We start from the raw sequence: 22,626 nt of genomic DNA on the forward strand, positions 1-22,626 counted from the left end.
CTCTTCTGCACCTCATTAGCTCCTACTGTTGTTAAACACACAGTTAAATTGAAGTGTTCATAGGAAAGTAATCTTACTGGTAGATTTCTTACTTACTCAGCCAGCTTACTTTCTCAGCCAGATATGATGAATTGATACACTCAGAGCTTACTTAGTTTATAATCTCAGTTTGAAAGTCGTAACACAGAAAATATTGGGACATTTAGCACTTTTCAATTTCATTTATTCTTTTTATAGTGAAAACTGATTTCAGATAATCTGTATAGTATACAGAAAACTGCCAAGAGAAAAAAAGAATATAGGGAATAGGAGTTATTGTTTAGAAGAGAGGAAAGTTTGTGAAGGAGGGGAGGCACTGACCTTGTATCCCATTACCTCAGATTCATTAGCTAGAGGTCTGACTGGTTCCCATCCAAGGGACACATGAGAACCATCCTGTATCCACATAACATTACTTGGTGCTTGGCTGGGAGCTGAGAAGAAGAAATAAAAACATATATATAAATATATTTTTAGAAAGTTGCTTTAAAATCAAATCAAAATTATGTCAGTCTTTTACTATATTTACAACTATAAGTGCTAACAGGCTTCTAGCTGGAGTTTTGCTATTATTTTTTTCCTCCATACTCCATTATATTTTTTTCCAGAATTATCATTTAATAGATTGTGGTGGATTGTCTCAACCTAACCCATAGATTCTTCAGAACTTACAACTTGGAACTGTTTTATCTCTGTCAAAAATACACTGTATATTAGGAAGATTATCTTTGTTATGAATGTAAAGACATATGAATTCACATCTCTGTATAGAAGTAAAGACACAGAGCTATAAGTGATTCCTGATTATTATATAATATATATGTATTTTATTATATATGAAGAGGGCAGAGTTTGCTTTCTGACTGCTTCTTTCTTTGGGCAAAGTTACTGAGATCACTTACGGGACTTCTTGGTTGCTACACGCACAGCGGCGCTAGGTGGTCCATACCCTGCAGCATTGTATGCCCGCACAGTTAGGTGATATAATGTATTTCCTTCTAATCCTGTCAGAAGGAGAGATGACTCATTTCCTGCAGTTTTCACCTTTTCTGCTGCTTCTTCCTGTTCCATGTCTTTCCAGTAACCAATCTGCGAACAAATGATCAAAGGAAAGATTAATACACACATTTGGAATGCTCAAGATTTACATATTTTCCTGTGGTACTTTTCTTTTCCAGTCCTGTCTGTTGTCTGATCGTCTTTTTGTCTGAAGTGAGAATCAGAACATCATGGAACTACTTAAAATGTGTTGAACTGCAGTGCACTGACAGAAAGATGTGGCTAGCAAGATCAAAGATTAGAAGATGAGCACTGGCAGGAAGTCAAAAGTATTTCAGGGAATTCAAGAGGAGCTCAATCATTTTTAAATTACAAGAAGTATCTATCTTCAGCCTGGGACGCTCGGGCCATATCAGTTCAAAAATGACATGAGCAATATTCACTTCCTGGCTCTGTAGAGTTCAGAGCTGCCAGGTATTTAATACCTGAGGAAATCTTGCACCGAACTGGAAAATCTTATCTGAATGAAAAGAAGGAAGTGGATACAGTTTTAGTTCTTGAATATAGATGTTTCCTGTAAATGTAATTTTGATTGTTGATTAGCCTGCCCTTTCTTTTCAGGCATAGCAAGTCTAAATTTGGTGGCTTGTGGTCCATATTGCTGGTGTTTGTGTTGAATTTATTATAATTTCAGAGAAGGCCTAATACTGAGCTATGAATTTGTCTAGTTTCTTTCCTCAGAGACAGATATTTGCAGGGTTTAACTGGAAGAAAAACTGAAACAATAATGTCTCTCGCTAATGTATCTAGGTGACCTCCACCTAGTTCTCACAGGACACTCTTTTCCCTAACAGAAGATGTCACTAATGTACCATTCAAATAGCTATATTCAGTCTACCATTTTTCATGATGAGAACTACTTGCACTTATTCCACGTTTTGACCTTTTCTGTGAAATCTGTTATTTCATAATAAGTTATTCATATTATATCTGGATACATTTTCCTCGGAGAAAAAGGTCATGGGAAATACAACACTTTTGAGAATATATCCCAGAAAATACTGAATGAAAAAGCACACGGGATTCATGGAAAAATAAGACCAATGAGTACAATACTGATCTTTTACACCAAGGCAGCCATTAGATATATATATATATTGGCGTATATTGACCCAGAAAGACCTGAGGTCTTTTGTGGTCATATCTTCACTGGAATAAAGTGGCTGTGTTCCCTTTGATGGAGTGTGTATCAGTTTGATCTAACACAGTTATCAACTTCCTTAATTGTAAAATTTGTGTACATATTGCATTAATTCTTACTTTGATTACACATTAGATAGCAAATCTATCTATGTTCAACAGTTGTTGAAATAAGTATGATTCTGAAATACACAGGTATTTCACTTCCTGAAAGCTTGAGTAACATCTATTCACACCTTCCTTAGAAGGAAAGAAGAATTAACAACCACTCATTTACATTTTAGAACTGAAGATTTAGTTATTATCTGCTGGGCAGTTAGATGAGTTCATTTTACTTCTAATGCATCTTTACAGGCACAGCACTATAATATTGAGAGTCATATAGTATTATCAGCGTATGAATGGATAATGAGAGAGTCGTTGTCCTGAAGACCCTATTAACCAATTAGTCAACTCTGCCAGAGATCTAACAAAGAATGATCAGAAGGAAAAGTGGTTTGCCCAAGATCACACCAGTGGACAGTGAATGGACAGTGGCAGGGGTGGAAATGCATCAGAAGCAGTGAAATTCTTATTCTAAGAAAGCCAGGAAAAAAAATTGAAGTAGCTCTGTAGGTGTCACTGTGGTAGCTAATTCAGAGCACACCATGTCCCAGTATACATGACAGTAGACAGAGCCCAGGTTTTGCACTGAAGCTTTGTTTTGTTGTGAAAACATGATTTTCCAGATATTGCTTGTGTCCATCATGGCTTATAAAGCTCTGAAGTTAATTTTATTTTATATGTTAAGTCTGCAAAAATAATGGCATATTCCTTTACTACTGCTACACCACGTGACAAAGGTGTTGCTCCTTGACATAGGGTTGTATTTTGGGGAATTAACATATATGCTTTATTAACCAGCAAAAACGTGAAACGCGAGTGGCATTGTTTCTATTTCAATATCTCCTGTACTTCAAAGCCTTTAAATGTTTGGTTCCTGCTTTTGAAATTCTCCTTAAAGTTTTACCAGGTGAGTTTGGACTTTGATCTCAAAATAGGCTTCTGTCTTTCTCTATATGAGTACAACTATGTGTTGAGCTAAATGAGCTCAAGGAAAAAGTGATTAAAAAACTCAAATGATTTTTAACAGATGGGAAAGCTAACACTGATTTGTACTGGCGTGGAAATACTGCAGATCTTAAAAATTGTTGGACAGGTTTCTTAAAACAGAGGATTTGTTTATGTACAGTTATATGTACATTAACAAAAACTAGTTATTTTCTGCAGCCTTAATTGGTCAAAAGGGATTTACCAGTTTTCATTAATGATAACTTTGAATATTAATATATCATACAGCATAAATTACAGAATCACAGAATTGCAGGGGCTGGAAGAGACTTCAAGAGATCATTGAATCCACTCCCCTTCTAAAGCAGTTACCCTACAATAAGTCACACAATCTCTCTAGGAAATCTGTTTCAGAGGTTCCAGATTACCTATTCCAAAATACCTGTTCCAAACCACAAAAGTTTAATGCATATTTTTAAAAAAAAAAAAAGAAAAAAAAAACATTTACTTTGTTTAATACATTCTTGCTTGCAAGGTTTTAAAATTTTTCTGTTCTTTCTTTTGTTTGCCATCTAGAGAAAGTTTTCTTATCAAGTTTCCAGGAAACCACATCTTTTTGATGGAGAGAGGGCAATAATGATTAAAAAACTGAGAAGTTACAGGAACATATAGTCTTCTGCTTTGTCCTGACAGTTTATTAAATAATCCTTGAAAGTAAGACATCACATCATAGACATTGCTACCTTAACATTTTTGAACCGCTAATACTCACAGACAACTTTCTCAAAGTTTTAGGTTTAAAGATATCTTAAATAATACTTTTCTCCCCAACCATTTTATATGTTTGTTTTATATGTTCATGACATATATTTATATGTTCATGACAGCACTTCCTAATAACTAATTGCAGGTCCTCTTCTCTAAATTCAGTACAGTAAGAGTTACAGTCTGGATATTCTTTCTGTTGGCCAAAGTTCCAAATAAGGCAATTCAAATATGAGCCTGAAGTAGCTAGGATGAATAGAGAGGTTTCTTGAAGGCTGGATAAAACACAGAAAATTTCCCGGTCTCTCTGATTTACCAACACCAACAGTTCTGATGTAACTGAAAATGAACTTGGAGGGATCTCAGAGTACAGAAGGTGCTTGGAAGAAGGAAAGAAAAGTGAGCTGAAAGAACTGCTGCTAGCCCCGAAAAAGAGAAGCCATGATTCAGATTTCACACAACTTGATCTTATTATCATTCGCAGAAAATCTTTTGGCTCCTTGAGCTTGCACAGTGTGCAGTTCCCCAAATATTAGCACCAGAGCAAAAGCAGCGGTAGAACCGAGCACTTAGAACAGAGAAAGTACATTTACTGCTGCTTTTTGCATCACCTCAAAATACTGGTTTGAGTGTTTTCAGAACAAGATGAAATGTTCCTGCAAAAATGCCAATCAACCTCAGTTACATGACTTTCATCATAATGATTGCTGACTAAAAAGGAGAAAGAAAACACTGTTCAGTAAGCCTAGGCTTTGGGTCTTCCCTGGAATATCTTGCATCCTCCTCTTTTTTCAGGTACTCCTATCTTCAACATAGTCCTGCATACACCTGAGATGAAGTCTCATATTGTAGCTCAACATTGAGAAGTATCATCAAATATCTAGTCATATTTTCCTATGAAAAATCAATAAATTTTTAGGTTTCTGATTTTGGTTAATAGAAAATAGCAGTCTTGCAGCAAAAAATTCATGACACAAAAGTGAATTCATGAGACACACATGACACTGAAAATAGCATGGATCTCTTGAGACCCTCATGAAAGATCTAAAATGTGATCCATACCCTAGGGACTTGAAAAGCTGTTGGAATCCTGTGAGAAATGCTTGTAGCTGTCAGGATTATAGAGGGATTTTTGTAATTTTATAGGCTAAGTTGACATATTTAAAGCTATCCAGTTGCTTATTACATGTTTGGGAAAATTCATTCATTCCAAAAGCAAAATCTGGTAAATTGGTATTCTGATGAATACCAGTCTGATGAAACTCTAATTCTTCTTTTTCTGTCTTGCTTTACTAGTCTTCGGTAAAAACACTGATATACCCTTTCTAATCTACTTTAAGTAACACCTGAGTAAATTAAAAAAGTAATTCCAAAACCATGTAGATGTAATTCTTATTGTATAAACAGACAAAGAACATCTAAGGAACAGCAAAAACTTTTAGATGTTCCTCTTTGAAAAGAGATTCAAGATTTTCTGTTTTTTATCCATTTTGGTTGCGAGATAATCTTTTGATTTGCTTAGTCAAACTCCTAGCCTTTAGGGGAATTCAAATGGCAAAGACATGAGATTTGAGATCTGTACTTAATATTAGCTGGAAAATAATAAATAAAATAAAAAATATGTTCTTCCTGACAGTAATTCTTTCTCTTTCCCTTCCCTACCAGTGAGTGACAAGGAAAATATTGCTTAAGGCTGAAATAGATTTTATAACCTTTGGGTTATGGATTCTAAACAGTATTAACCACACACTATATTTTTCTACCATTCTGACAAAGTTTTCAAGCTACTTCTACTTCATCAGAGTGTGGCTGGCACATATTTAGTAAGGTTGAGCAGACAGCTGACAAATCTGTACTGAAGTCAGGAATAATATGTGCTTTGGAAGATGCAAATGAGTACTGCAAACCTTGCATAAAACTCATGTGACATAACAGTTAACACTGCCTTTCAGGGATGACAATGTGCAATTGGACAAGTTACTGTGCCTTTCATTACTCCTTAGTACAAAGTGCAAACAGGGCTGGAGTGAAACTGGGTCACTCCAGACTTGTCTATATGTAGTAAATCCTCTGTCACTTTTGTTGATTAGAGATCAAGCATTCAACCACTAGAATATAACACCTCCCCCTTCTATAATACTACTGCTAAAAGGCTAGGAAATCTAAAGAGTGTGTAGGTGGTTGTCTCTGCTGTGGTGGCCATGGACAGAATACCAATTGAGACATGAGAACAGACTGGCTGGTCAGATTAATTTGCACGGGGAGGGGTGACACATGCTTTAGAGACAACATTGTACTCATTGTCCATTATAATTCCATATTAGGAGATAATTATTAACAAAAAAGAAATCATTCATCTCTTTATCAGTCACTGGACTTTTGCATATTTTTTATTTGCTATTTGAGGATTACTAGATCTACAGGCTGTATTAGCACTGTCCTACATGCGATAAAACCTTGAAAACCAGTTTTTAGCTTAAATTTGTGTTCACCAAAAGTGAAGAAAGGTATGGGAAGGAGATTTTTTGCTATACAGGTTGCACCAAAGGAATGGTTTGAAGAAATACTGTCAGTATTTAAGCAAAATTGGACTTAGATTTCCTAAATTGATACTGGAATGCACTGACTCACTACACTGATCCTTTCTGATGAAATCTTTCCCAAAAACAGAACTGAAAACTCCAGCAATATCATCCTCAGATTGTGTTCTGTCCTGCTGAATCATTCAGGGCAGTACTATCTGCTCTTCTGTTTATTGAGCAAAGGCAGCTATGAAAATCACTCTTTCTGGGAATGGGAATGAAAAGGTCAAATACTATTCCCTGAAATAGTTCTTTGTCAGAAAGTGAGCAAAGAAATTCTGTCTAAAAAGAGGGGGAAAAAATTAACCCTATCCTCAAATATAAGCAACAGCCTCAAAAGAAAGTTCTAATTCCTTCATGGAGAAAGACAGAAAGAAGCAGGGATATATTTTTTACTTTTCATTTTTGTGTTGTGTGAACTATAGATACTTTGCTTGAAATATTTACTCTATAGTCTTCACACTAGAATCCTAGTGTAATGCTAGTGTATAGCACTAGCAGTGAGGAGAAAAAGTGTTAATATAGTTCAATGTTAATGACTGCAATATCAAAAACAACCTTCATATTCATTCTTAAGAAGTCAATGAGGGCAGTAGAGCAATTAAGTGCTATTGTTGGCATTGGAACATGCTGCACTCCGGGGGTCTAAATACATTCCAGGACAGGAAGATCACCTCTGATATGAAGAGTCCACTGTTCTGTCCGTCAGAGTCATCTATTATTAGGACTCATCAGTAGAGCTAAGGAAACTGATTTGTAGCAAGTAAGTAATGAAAGCAAAACACATTCAAGTTATGAAAGAATAAATTTCTAGAAAAATATTTTCATCTGAAAAAGAAAACGTCTGTTTTTATTTTAAAATGGTTTAAGACAAACCTCACAGAACATTTTGAGAATCAATGTGATCGATGGAATGAGGATAAGGTAAAAATAGTAGGTGTAATTTAAAGACGCCAAGATCCCTGAGAGGGAGTAAAAAAAAAGTCAACTTTCTAAAGAGAGAAAGACAAGGTGCAGTGAGTAAGTTATTTCAAAGGATAAAAGCCTGGCCTGGAAATTGAAGACAGAGGTTAGTAACAAGTGCAACACTTCAGTGTGGACAGAGACAATATTTGTAAGGTGAAAATAATCTCTATTGGATACAATTTTGTTCTCCTTATACATAGCAGTCCTAAAGGTAAATGGTCAGGTATCATTTTTACTGCAAGAAGCAAGCTATACACAAATAGTAAAAATACTTTTAACATAAAAGAGTAACAGGGCTAAAGCACAGTGAGAGAGAAATGACAGAGTTTGCAGAGTTCAGCATGGAAGTGTATGTAGGGAAGAAACTCAGGTAAGTAATAGACCTGGGGGTTCTTCTTGTGGTCACAGCCTGAATAAATTGTAAAGAAATATCTAAGTACCAGGAATCTACAGCAAATCATGCAGGAAAAAGAGTAAAGTAACTGCATTTAAACTGTGCAGTAAATGGGCTGTACTAGACACGGCTGTCCAGCCCAAGGCTGGGTGTCTAGTGGCTCTGGTGGAGTACGTTTTTACTCTCAAAGACCATTGGTGATGGTTGCCTGATCCCAGCTCTTGACCAGATAAGCTGCTGAGGGTACATACTGTGTTAGTGTGTTAGTCTGCTATTGGATTACAAGGCTCAAACACAGCTCAGAGACTGTTACAACTAAACTGGAGAGACTGAACTGTAGAGGAGACTGTGAATCAGCATACTTCTCTGTCAGGAGTCCTTTTGTGGTTACCTGAGAAGGACTGAGGAGAATGAGTGACATTGTTTCCTCAGGGGAAGTGTGGCAGGATCAAATGGTGTCATCACAACTCAGAGTAAAACTGGGACCTCCTAAGAATGGGCTAAGTCTGATCTGATCTATTGATTGGTAACCCTGCCCATGGCAGTGGGATGGAGCTTGATGATAAGATCCCTTTCAACCTAAGCCATTCTGTGATTCTATAAAGTCTCTTTGTATCATGACAGGATCCTCTTAAGGGCTGGAGAGCAGATCTGCCCCAGTTCTTCACTGGCCAACAGAACATGGAACAACAGCAAGAGTTTCTCTTTTCAGTATTAAAGTATGATATTCAGTATTAAAGTATGATATTCAGTATTAAAGTATGATATTGTTGCTGGAGTTGTGTACTTATGATAGAACTATAACACTTCTGCAGATAAATTTTCTGAGGACTCAATATAGTAGTGCTGACATGATGTAAGCTTTTGGATCATGGCTCACATGACAAGGACTCAAAGAGTCATTGAAGAAGATGCAAGAAATAAGTACTTATTTCTGAAACCAGATGCCCATGCCTCATTCAGAAATCTTTTAGTTTGTTTACTTAATTCATATCTGATTTGGACAAAGGAAATTAAGATATATATTGTAAAGTGAGGGCTACTTTAAAGTGTAATGCTTTCAGAGGCTATCTTTCTTCACAATTTCAAATGCCATATATGCAGGCTGCAAGGACAAATAAGAGTTCTGAATTATTTTTTTACAGAATCTTTGAACTTGGAACATCATTTTAATTTGAACATAAGGCAGAGATGAACACAAACCCACATTTCTTAGTCAATATTAGAGCTATCATGCATTTGCCAAAGGTTAATAACAAGAACATGAAGGATATGAAAAGTTTTAGCTCAGAGTTTTCCTTGAAAATAAATTTTCAGGACTTGCTGGAGGAAAAAATATATATTTTTTCAAGATTTAAAATAAAAATAAACATTACACAGCAGATGAGTTTAAGAAGCTATATTAAATTCTGGCAACTTGTACTATAAAATATTCAAGCTGCATGCTCTGTGAGAGTAAACATATTATTCAGTGATATTAATAATATTAATTGCTGTACTGTAACTTATATTCAGATTCAACTTGTCAGTCTTTGAGTATCCATTACATTAGCATCTGCCTCAAATCTACTTATTTACTGTCTTTTCTTTGCTAGTGCAGACAAGAAGGAAAGCATCAGCACTCTTAAAATGACTAAAGTGCAGGTGAGATAACCTGCACTGCCAAATCAGTAAATTGAGTCAAGCTGGGTTATTTCTCGAGCAGCAGCATAGCTGAACCACAAGTTTAGGATGGATCACAGTGGCCCCAAAAGACAGGTTTTAGTCCTAGTTTCAATCTGTTCCTGGAAAATTGGAATGTAAACTGGATCCAAAGATACAACAGGATCCAGAGGACCAAGATGGTCCAATGCCAATGCTGGTTTCAACTCCCAGGTCACAGAGGGCTGTTTCCAAGCCCCCCCTTTGTTTGTTGACAGTGCTGCTGCTGCTTCCCCTCCTGCCATCCAACCTTCTGTGATCTGCCCAGCAGATGTCCCCCGGCCACTGCTGGATGAGAGCACAGGGATGGCAGAGACTGATTTTCTGTATATTGGTTGCTCTCAGTAAATAATAACAAGTTTGAACTGGTCACTTGGAGCTGGAAACAGTCAATAGCTAATCTTCCCCAGCCTGTGAAAGAGGCATGCTGGGTCACTTGTGGTTCTTTCAGCTCTTTTTGAAGTGTCAAAGAGATGTTGTGGGAACTGGTGTTGAACAGTTTTCAAGCACACATAAATAAAAGATGTGCCAGTACTACAGCTGTGACCATTGTTCTGCAGCTAGTTATGTGTATGCTAAAATGAGTATATTTTCTGTTGAAGTTTAACTACTCCACATGTTAACAGAATGCAATGCTATCAAAAGCAACAAGACTACTCATTATGATATTCTGTGTTCGTACCTCAAATCCCTGTGGTCTTCCTAGACTTTCTTTAATATGTTTCCACGCAACAAGAATCTCTGATACAGACAAACTCGTAGCTTTGACATCGATAGGAGCAGCAGTGGGTTCTGTATTAAGAAAAATTGAAACAATAAACCTCCACTGTAACAACTTGTATTTATCAAAAACACTCCATCTGAAACTGTCATTTGCTTCCTTTATTCTACCTTAATACTCACAAGAAGGTATGACACTTATGAGGAACATGAAAAACTGAACAAGATAAAGAGATTATTATTGCTGTACTTCTTTATTTGTGTCATGCTACATCAATATCTTATCGTTGATGATGGGTGCAGTAAACTGTGACAGGATCCCTTATGATTTTTTTGAAAATCTTTTATGTTTGTAAATGACCTCCTTCCTCCCCCCACTTTTCATCCTACTTCATCAGCTTTGCTTCAGACATAAATGGAGCATTCATTCTCTTCCTAGCTTTTGAGTGTCTTTTTTCCAGCTCAGATTGAATGATACCTAACTATGGTGCTCAGTCATTCCTATCAAGTATTTACTCTTTGAGGTCCTAGAATTGTTCCTCTCGTTATCTGTGTTGTTACCATTGGCCTTAAGTCTGTGCTACCTGTAGGACGCTGTGTAGTCCTGGCTTTTTGATGGTCTGGACCAGAGGACCTGTAAGTCTAGGGTGGTCATCCCTGCCCTCTCTCTGGGGTGAACATCCTTTAATGCAGCAGGGGTATGGAAAAGGTTCACACCAATGGCTTAGGGCTGCCCAATTTGGTTGCCATAGTAAAGTTTTACTTTGCACTTTGAAATAAGTAAGTACTTCATGGAGGTCCAGCTTCCTTTGGTGGCTGGATAATTATCTGGGTAAATACATAGACAGCTTTGCTGAATATGCTTTGAACCATAGCAAAAATTTGTATCCTCATTTAGTGCACTGGGGGAGTGTCCCAAAATATTCATGTATTAATCCCAGACTTGAGCTAAAGAAGTCTTTTGGATTTTCTTCTTTACTACCTAAATGTTATTGAAAAGTTGCCCAAGACAAGGTATGGAGATAAGGCTTGAACTCTGTACTAGCTTCTCTCCAATTTTCTAGTGAAGTTCACTTGCTCAGCAAAAAGGTTTGTATTCCTCTGTACTAGAAGAGTCTGCAATTTCTTCTTTGGCCTAATGTTCCTCATTACATTTCTAATGTGTTGATCTGATCTTGAAGGGCAGGCAGAGGTCCTGGCTTTTATGTTATGGGGAGGCACATCAAAGAACTTTGTAAATAATGTGTTTTGGAGGATCATCTAACAAGGCTACAGGAGAGGAAATTCCTTATGGAACAGCCTGAGTTAAAATTATATATTTTTCTCATTGATCAAACTGCCTCAGTAAAATGTTTAGCTACTCTCCTTTCTCTGATCACGTTGCAAGAATTGTTCTGGCACTGCTGCCCTATACATTTTCTTTGATATGAATTGTACATATTTTTCATCCCTTTTGATGTCAGATTTTTAACGTTTGCATTTCTTTTTGATCTTCTTTTTTATTTACTTCTAAAGAAAAGAAGCATTTCTGATGCGATTCAAAACAGCATTCATCTAGAATGAGACTTACTAATAAATATTATATATGTATGAAACTTTTCAGGTAAAAAAAAAAGGGGGAAAAAGCACTAAAAATATCTAAGAATAAATAAAATGATCTTCTGAATTTAATACTGAAAGAAATGTGCTATAAAGAAATGTATTCCTCATAATACGATTTTCTGTTCCATAGTTACATCCTGCTTTCTGTTTTATGCACTACTAAGATTTGTGCAGCAAAAGCTATTTTCTAGTTTTTGTATTATTGAAGCAATTACCTTGTTGTCAGAAAAAGATTGCAGTGGGATACGTAATTTGTGATGTACACAAAATGTTGGTTGGCAGCCTTTACACTTTCTATAAATGCAGAAACCATTTCCTCTTCATAGCATTCACTAAGGGTTGTTATGTATTGCTCAGAGTAGGAAGGCTGAATATTTCCTGATATTTTTAAAAATTGTTTTGAACAAATGAAGTAGAAATAGGTTTGGTTTTTTTATGTGAAGAAAATGTGTTTCTTACATATCCAGAAATTATTCACTGTAGTTTCACTGATATTATACATTAAGAACCTAAGTGTTCAGCAAAAAAAACAGAAATTATATATTTAGGAATAAGGTATGTTATGACTGTTTGAAAGTTTATGGAGATGAAATAACATTTAATATGGATTCAGATAGGATGAGGATCATATAATTTCTGGTGATATAATATACATTATGTGGTTCAGTCCAATGTCATGCTTTATTCTGTGTGTCTAAAACTAATGATAAGTTTGATAGGTTCATTGGTTTTCCCATTATGGTCACTGATGCTATGATTTTATTCTGTTCTAAATATCTTGTCATTATACTAAATCTATTGGTATCTTCCTGAGATCATGTTGACAGAAAAAAAAAGGCAAATATCTTTAACGATTCCTATAATACACCTCGATCAAATTAAAGATGAAACGTGGAAATTTCTCAAAAGGCTGTGTGCAATGTCTAAAAAACATAGTCCTTCTATGTGCTATAATCACTCTGTAAGGAAACATATTTAATCTGCTGCACTTTGGGTTGACCATAATAAAGCAAAGCAAGGAATTACAGAAATCGTATTGATCTGACATTCAGAGAGGGAATCTTGAATTTCAGTACTGGCAGACAGGAAAATGAATAGTTGGTTACTGGGTCTCTACTTCTCAAAAGAAACCAATCCATTTTTTTCTGAAATGTTCATCCTTGAAGATTTCCATGTGATCTAACAAAAACAAATAAAAAAGCAGAACCAAAACAGAATTCAAGGAATTCTTGTATTTTTCTTTAATTCTTCTGTGGAATGAAACCTCAGTCAGGACCCTTTATTCAGTCACATGATATGCATTTGCTTCTCATTTTGACTCCAGAAGAAAACTTTATACACTTCCCTAAATTCAGGATCTGAACTGTCATTTTAAGTTATAAATATCATTCCAAGTAATTGCATATAGTTAAGATTTCAGGACTTCAGCAAAGAGCCTTGACAGATCATTCCTCTCTGTGGAAAAAAAATAAAACACACACACAAGATTTATGAAAAAGGAAAATGAAAGGAGGAAAAAAGGAGGAGTCCCTCTTGTGTTATCCTGTAGGTAAAGAAAGTGGAATTATTTGCAACAGGATCTTCCAAATCAGAGCACCTCCAGCTTTCATTCCTGAGAAAAGCCAAGAGATGTTATGCTCAGTTCCACCCCACAGACTGATGGATGCATGTCCCTAGATGGGCTATTCCACCAGATCTATGATGGTGTGCCAGCCTGCAGGTTAACACTGCATCCAGCATCTTGTGCTACAAGGGAAAAGGGTGTTGACAGAAGAGAAAACACAAAACCAGAGATGTGAGGTTAAAAAGCTGATAACCAAAACAACAAAAATCAGATGACTGGTCTGATCTCTTGAACTTCTAAATTTTTTTCTATATCCACATTTTCTCTGAACAGTCTTTCCATGGGACGTTAAAGGAGAGACAAACCAGAAGGGAAGGGAATGAACTATCAGTGAAGCAGTGATCAGGCCTGCAGTGCTGAGATCTGGCCTGGCCCTCCTATGTTTACCAGTGCTGAAGAACCCATACTTATGTGGCAGAGCTTCTGAAGACTATTTCTGTAATGCCACTCTCACATGAACATTGTTCACAGTATCCATATTTCCATGGCTCTCCTTTCTCCATGGAATACCATAAGGAATGAATGAGTCTAGAGCATTGCTTGTATACCAGTAGCATCAAAGGAATTTTTAATAAACTCTTACATATCAGGATTAGAATTTCATCTCCAACATTCCAATGAAGACAGCTCAAGCCAAATTCCAATTGATCAGCTCACAGAAGCAGAAAATGATCTACTGTAGTGTACAGCTAATGTTACAACTTAATAATTTTCAGGTTCACCTAAACTCCAAGGAGCTCAGCTTTCATTATGAAATCATCTACAGGACTTTACTTCTTGAATATAGGGCTATATTTAAAAAAGTGTAATTGCGAATCTTTCTTCTAGATTAAAAAAAACAAACAAACAGGTTTCAATTATTCGATTTCCATTTTGTAATGGAAAAGCTTGTTTCTTTTCTCATTACATACATTTTCATGTTGTTTGCGTTCCTCTTACCTATGTTCTGCAATTCACATTTTTCCTATTATTCATATCTTTCCCTGCATTAAAAGAGTATCACAAAGTTGTAATAACAGCGGTATCATAATCATGCTCTTCTGCTAGCATTTGAAATACTAAATAATAAGATCTGAGATTAAACTTAAAGAAAGTCTGCCAGTAGCCTTCCAGCTCTATATTTTCCTTTCAGTACTTTTGTACTGAAGGAAAGGAATGATGTTTTACATCATTCTCCTAATCAGTTTCTTAATGTATTTATTGCTTTTGTATCGTCTTATGCCTTTTCCAACCTTTTTTCCTTTTTTTTTTCTTTACCAAGGGAGTGGTGAAGTGCTTGAGTAGGATACCCTGAAAGGATGTGGATGCCCCGTCCCCGGAGGTGTTCAATGTCAGGTTGGATAGGCAGCCTGGTCTAGTATTAGATATAGAGGTTGGTGGCCTTTCCTGTGGCAGGGGGTTGAAGCTTGATGATCCTTGAGGTCCCTTTCAACCCAAGCCATTCTATGATTCTATGAACTCAAGAACTATTTCACATCACGTTAATGTTTCTTCTGTAATCCATATAATCTGAAATCCACTTTTTTTTTTTAAATTCAAATTAATGCCTCATTTGTGTTTCACATGATCTTTCTTTTTTATTCTGTAATGTATACCATTTTCCTTTTATATCCACTTTTAAAATTACTCTTCTGTCTTTATTTGATGTGAAGCTTACAATATATTGTGGTTATGCTTTTGCAAATGTGGTGGAAACATTACTTTTTAATGTGCATATATAGAAATAATTTTCTTGATAATAATTTATTTTTTGCAACTTTTCATTACTTTGGGAGGGAAAATATCTTTCCCCATGGCTTTGAGCATATTAAAAGGTCTGATTATCAATGGTAGTCATGAATAGAAAAAACTTTCATTACTTAATTTCATTATTGGTACATGTTGATGTTAAAGTCTGAATTGCTTAAATTACAAAAAGGCTGAGTTTCTAAGAAATTGACAGTACTGAAGTTTTTCATTACAGATGTGAAAATGGGTATATTTTCACATTCGTATTAGCCATTCTCCTTATATAATCTTTTTTTATGCAAAGTGAATGGTACAATCCTCGATTCCTTGATTTCTTTAATATTAATGTATTATTTATTTCTTTTTTTCTGGTTAATTAAATTTGAAAAAATAATCTCACTTCACTTTTTGGCAAAACTGTTCTTATCCCTTTCATTACTTCTATTACACTACAGGGAAAATAAGTTCATCAAGTCCATCAGAGTAACACCACTAAGTTCACCACTACAGTCCAAGGATAACATACATGTTTTACTTAATCTGAATATCCTTTAATGGGCACACCTCTAAATCCTCTGACGTAGTGTATTGCCATGTAAATGTACGTTTTCTTGCTGAATTAATTTCAGATAGATTTTACAGATTTTAGATTTGACTTAGAGACATTCCAAAACATTTTCATTTCCTCTCTCATTTTTACGGCTGCAACTTATTGACCAGCTTCCTGCTATTTAATGACTAGATCTATTGTTATTTGTTAAGATTAACTTTTCTACAGGGTCTTAATTATTTACCAAAACAAGACTATAATAACATTATTTCTTCTCAGTAGAGTCAGTAAATAATCTACTAATTATCACAGACAGAAAAAGGTAATTAGTGATATTTAGTATCCAAAGTACTCAGTGCTGCTAAATTTTCTTGTAAATAACACTGTCATGCAAAATTTATCTAAAATTAGAAAGGTGTAATTAGAAAGGCACAATTTGGAGCTACCACAAAACCAAGCTCAGTTCCAGGTCCATTGTAATTCAGCTCTACAGTTTCCGAAGGGTTTGGATATTGCACAAAGCAATATGAAAAATATGAAATTTTTAAATAACACAATCATCACTATCAGTTTCACAGTATCATTTACCATTGAGAAAAATGTAAAAATGTCATATATACATTGGGCAAATGTTACATTTTAAAATGGAATTGTTTTTGTAACAGTACAAATATCCGATACTACTGATTCAAACACTGGATCAGAAATAGACTGTTGGAAGTTTTAGCAAAAACAGCAATCCCAACCTTTATAATAACTAGAATGCTGGTTGGCAGTCACTCCAATACAACTCTCTCCTTCAACATCACACCTTTAATAGTTGTAGAATCATAGAATCCCTAGAGTTGGAAGGGACTTCTAAAAGTCATCTAGCTCAGATCCCCTTCAATGAACAGCGACATCCACAGCCAGATCAGTTTGCTCAGAGCCTAGTCTGGTCTTGAGTGTCTTCAGGGTTGGGACATCCACCACATCTCTAGGCAACTTCTGCTAGTGCCTCACCAACCTTATTGTAAAAGTCTTTTTCCTTATATCCAACCTACTTTATTTTGAAACCATCACAGGTCCTATCACCACAGACCCTGCTAAAGATTCTGTCCCCTTCTTTCCTGTAGGTCACCTCTAGATACTGAAAAGCCACTCTCAGGTCTACCTGGAGCCTTCTCTTCTCCATGCTGAACAGTCCTAGCATCCCACAGCTTGGTGTCATCAGCAAACTTGCTGTGCATGCAATTGACCCAACTATCAGTATTAATGATGGAGATATTGAAGAGTATTGGTACCAGCACTGACCCCTGGAGGCCAACACTTGTCATAAATCTCCATCCAGGCGTTGAGCCATTGACCACCACTCTCTGGATTTGATTCTGCAGCCTGTTCTTCATGCATCGAAAATTCCACTCATCAAATCCATATCTTTCCAATTTGTAGAGAAGGATGTTGTAGGGTACTGTGTCAAAGGCCTGACTGAAGTCCGGATAAATGACATCAGTGGCTCTTTCCTGTTCCACTGATGCAGTTAAACATAATGTTTAATGTTTTTCTTCACATGGAAAACCATTATCTTGACACTTCAGCTTTCTAGTCTAGTCTCTACTGGTTTCTTCTAGTCTCCACTAGTACCTTACTGATTTTATTCTCTTAACAGTAGACAGTGGAGTAACTCTTAAGGAGAGAGCTACTAAAAAAAGCAGGAGAATATGACTACCAGCAATAAAACTTCTCACAGTATTTCCATGGAAAACATTTACTTATCTTTTTTGTGAATGGTAATTTACATATGCTGATTTCTATCAGTACAGAACAATTTCTTTGACTAGCACAAATAAGTCTTTTCTCAGAGAATATTTTGAGAGTTATATCCAGTTCATTTCATAGCGATTTTCCTGAAATATTTTTCATTTTTATTTCTGAAGTGTTCATATAATTTTAAATATTGAATATTTACACATTAAAATAGATGCTTAATTAATTATACAAACTAATAAAGATAGAAAACAAAAGAAAAATTAAATAAAAATAAGAATAAATTTGCATTCCATGCACCTCTAGTGTTTATTATGTAGGAAATGAATATACACAGGTGCAGTTGTTAAGTCTTTGAACAGTTGTCCAATTAGCAAATCAAAAGGCATTGTGATCCTAACATACGTTAGAAAATATCAGTCTTTTTCTGCTCATCTTTTTTTTAGAGCAACTCAGCTTACAGTTAAGAATAAAGGCATCATGCTAGAGATGAAGCTTCATTAAAACAAACACATATGTTTCTGTCATGACTGGTGTGGATTCCTAAACTTTGTCACTTGCTTTCTGGATAATATTGGCAAGTTAGTTTACCTGCTTCTCTGCAAAACAAGATTAATAGTACTTTACACTTCTGCACAGAATTTTGACATCTATTATTGAAAAAAGCATAATAATAATAGGACACAGTATATAAAAATAGCTTAATATAGATAAAAATATACAATTTAATTTTACAGCATTTTGAACTGACCTCCTTCAGCTGAGCAGATGACCACAATTGGGCTGAAGGGACCATCACCTTTGTTATTGTAAACACCAACTTTCACCTCAAAAGGAGTGAGAGGTGGAACACTTTCATCTCTATAGATAAACTTTGAGGCATCTGAAGATGTCACCATTTTTTCCTTCCAACCACGTGTTCCATTAGGTCTGAATGCTACAATATATCCAAATCCTTCTCCATTCTGAAACTCTTCTGATACTGGCTAAAAAATAAAGTTCAGATAATGATTAGATGTGGTTTTACTAACTTAGAAAGCAATAATTCAGACTGACTATTACCTTGTGTCAGGGTAGTCTCTTGCAATTGCTTTATAGAATTTTAATTATCACACCTTAATACACAATTACTTCCAAATCAGAAGCCTGTAGGAGTGTTTCTTCACTGAATGGCTTGTGTGCTGAGAAGGATATTTCTTCTATACTTTACGGTTTCTGATTAATGCTTTAACCATTGATATATTAATGGAATAGTTCCTTCAAGTGGTCTTGCTAGAAGTGTAGACCAACATATTTTTGTAAGGGTTCCTATGATATGATGTAAGTGACACTTATTACAGTTCAAGTTAGCAGTTTAATTCTGGTGTTCAATTAGAGGCTTAGGATATAATGTAATAAACCTAGTAGTCCTTACTCTCAAACAAAAAGTCTTGATGAAAAAAAATCTTTTCTTATTTCATAGGATCTATGAAATTAACCACTTAAATTGGGACACAACTGTCATAAGCAGACAGTTGGGAAAAAGATTTATCAGTTGAGAGACTGAGCATTGTAAAAGCTGTATCTTAAGTGTCCAGCTCAAGAAATGGAATTTTTTATACTAACTTACCTCCTAAATTTGTTATAAAATCATGGTTGGCATTAGATTATGTTTATCAGATGTCAGTATATTAACCCTTGGGAAATGCCAAAGAGGGTGCCTAAAATTTCGTATCTCGAAGTGTCCATCTTAGATTTGGATGAACATATAAATCAGAGCAGAGACACAGGAGACACAGAATCATCTTCAATCCACTTTGTATTTGAATGCCTCATCACTAGGCAACTCACTTGCAGAACCCATTTTCTATCCAGCTTTCTGAAACTGCACTACTTATCCAAGGAAAACACAAAATAAATAAATACATTGAAAAGATAAAAGGTAGGGAAGGCAAAAATATGACAGACTTTGTACCTAGTGAGTTAGAAAGGAGCAGCCTTGGAGCTCTTCATGATATTCATGGATTTGACAGTAGATTGTCACTAGACAAAATCAAATCAAATCCCTCAAAAAATGGAAATACAAGAGAAGTAGCAGAACCTCTGGATTCAAGTGCAAATGCAAAATGAATTATGTGAATTATGTGAATAAGCTGGGGCATTAAAACTTTATTTGAACCTGCTGAGCATAATTTGGTGTCCTAAGAAGATTATTCTTCCCTAATTCCCAGAAACCCACACAGCATTCCAATATCTCTTCAGATTTCAAAGTACTTTTTGAATTCCTATAGCCTAAGTAAGTCCAACAAAGACTTTTTTGCATCTTGTGAAAGTACACGTTAGTTGTACCGGAGCCATGTTAACTTGTACTGTGGCTGTGCCTTACAGAAATGCAATGGCTAAACAAGAAAACACAGTAGTTTGTAGTGAGTTGTTCATACCACTCAGAGTATTATCCAGTGTAAAAAGGTTAATTCTTATTTCTCACTGCATGATTTTGTGTTTTGCTCTATCATTTCTTGAAGAAATTGAGTGACTACCATTAGAATATCATAGAATCACAGAATTGATTGAGTTGGAAGGGACTTCTAAAAGTAATATAATCCAAATTAGAAACGTTAGAAATCTTTCAAGCTATTAAAATGTGTATATAGGCTCACTTCATGGTTTATGATTGACACACTTGAAATATCATTTCATTATCTTAATTTGATTAATTACTTTATGCAGTTAAATTAATTTGATTATTACTTTAAGAGGTATGTGAAATGACAGTGTGCTGAAAGTATCAGCATTAGGAAGAACACAAAGTGATGATGGAAACAATGAGCTCATTATAAACATTGGAGAAGGACTGACACCTTCTCCCCTATTGGCAAATTGCATCCCTTAGCTATAAAAGAATGCCTCTCCTCTTGATTCTTAGGGAACACCATAAACACACTTTACATGAATAGTACATGCTAATATATTACATAAGAGATTTCAGTAAGGCCAGTTTCATCAGATACAATTCCAGAGACCTGTGGTTTAGTTAGGGATTTTGCATAGTCTCCCTCGACTGCTGTTCATAGCCTGAAAATTGTAACCAAACTGAAATTAGTGTTGTCTCACTTTGAGTAGTTTGTCAGAATCCTCTGTTTCTCTTATGATTTTCATTGAAACTCTCTATCTTTATTAGATGGATTTTTTAAATAATATAAAATAAATTCATATATATATTTACTCTGAAATGATTTTGATGAATCTAGAAGTTTTGAAAACACCTCAAGAAAAGTTGCTACTCAACTGTGTTATTTATGATCAGCAGAGAAAACAACTTCACTCATCCAATTACCTGTTGTCATGGTCATACATCTGCGTCATACCTCGCATCACAAATATCTTCTCAAAGTAAAAGTCTGCTTCAGGCCTTTAGATTTTATTTATGCAAAGTACTTAAAAAATGCATTCTTCCTTAATTCAAATGTAAACTTAAACATAGTAGAGATTCTTTGTCTTCCTTTAGCAATTATTTCATCTATGTAGCATTCACTTATGATAAAAAAAAAAGATATCACTTGTGCCTAAGAATCTGGAAGAAAAGACTGATGAATTAGGGCAACCTTGGAGCTGCCACTAAGGGAAGAAGATTCTCTGCAGTATCCTCAAACCACATTAAAGTGCAATTTAATTTAGAAACTTTAGAATGAACACAATTTTGTGTTTATATCTTGTCAATATTTACTGTAAGGAAACCCCAGTACAGTACTGTTTACTTTGTCCCCAAAGAAGTAAACTTAAACAAGATCTTTAAACAGAAAACTCCCTTACCTCCCATGCTATTACTAATTCATGACGCCTTCCACTTCTGCCACTTACATTAGCTGGAGGTGTCTTTGGAACTGTGAGCAAAAGGGAAGAAAATCAGAATGTCCAAGTTATTGAAGTTTTCCCTATAGTAATAAATTTCTGCAGAAGACATGAGGCTGTTAAATCAGAACAGAAAAAAACATAAAACACTGTGGTAAAGTAATTTTGCTCATTTCATTTCATGGAATTCCACAATCAAGGGAATCATTATAAATGTGAACAAAACATAAACAGAAAAGAAAAGGTATACTGAAATAAAAAGTCACTTAAGCACTGTTTCTTCTGCAGGTTAATTAAATTTTCAGTGTACATATATAATCTGGGAGATAAAACAGAATTTGTCTTATTAGCATTTCTACTTTTTCTAAAAGCATTTCAAAAATCAAATACCAGGGAACCAGCCATTTTTCAGAGTTCAGGTAAAATTTTAGGAATTAATTAAAATATCTCTACTATATCCAAGGTGTTTAGTGATTTAGAATGTTTTGGTTCTTTAAGATATATATTATTATGCCTTGTCAGGGATCCAATTCAGATAGTTTAGTTAGCTTTCTTAAACAGCCTTTATCCTTTCTTTCAAAATACTGGAAACTCTACGATTCATTCTTGAATATTCTTTAAAATTTAAGGCAAACTAAAGGTTATCAAAGTTAGTAAATCTTTAGAAATTTTAGTTATTCTATTGGAATTATATATATATATATTCTATTATTTAGTATATTTAATGAAGCTCCAAAATGATGAATGTCCTGAGTTCATTTACTGTGAGCATGCAGTGCTTGCGTTCTTTATTTGATTAAATATTCCATTAGATATAACCTCCCTATTTTCTTCCTTACAATAGTACATAGGGTATGGGTAGAACTGTTAATGCCTTATTGCATGCTATTGAGCTTATTTATTGACTAACATGGTGCCTTTGAACTGTACAAAGAAAAATAGATTCAAACAAATGTACACCACTCTATATCTCATGTTGAACATTAACAAGTTCAATGAAAGTGCAGTTGTTACTATATCCTGAAATTTCACATGGTACTTCAGAATTAATCTGAAGTTTTTACCTATGATCTCTCCTGTAAAGAACATAAACTGAGTTAATTATATAATTATAATTATATATAATTAT

The 22,626-nt window shown here is 35.1% G+C and overlaps 1 protein-coding gene across 8 annotated transcripts in view; it reads right to left on the minus strand.

The window, feature by feature from the left end:
- Window positions 1-22,626, minus strand: part of CNTN5 (contactin 5) — a 597,686-nt gene that overhangs the window by 6,390 nt on the left and 568,670 nt on the right. For all 8 annotated transcript variants that reach the window (XM_048937197.1, XM_048937242.1, XM_048937259.1 and 5 more), the window contains 5 exons: window positions 21,459-21,529; window positions 18,418-18,652; window positions 10,379-10,488; window positions 942-1,128; window positions 361-473 (listed from right to left, as the gene is read on the minus strand). In XM_048937197.1, the coding sequence (XP_048793154.1) occupies window positions 361-473; window positions 942-1,128; window positions 10,379-10,488; window positions 18,418-18,652; window positions 21,459-21,529 (716 nt within the window). The remainder of the gene's footprint in view (window positions 1-360; window positions 474-941; window positions 1,129-10,378; window positions 10,489-18,417; window positions 18,653-21,458; window positions 21,530-22,626) is intronic.

Source organism: Lagopus muta, chromosome 1 (assembly GCF_023343835.1).
Source record: "Lagopus muta isolate bLagMut1 chromosome 1, bLagMut1 primary, whole genome shotgun sequence".
In the NCBI taxonomy this organism is placed as follows: domain Eukaryota; kingdom Metazoa; phylum Chordata; class Aves; order Galliformes; family Phasianidae; genus Lagopus; species Lagopus muta.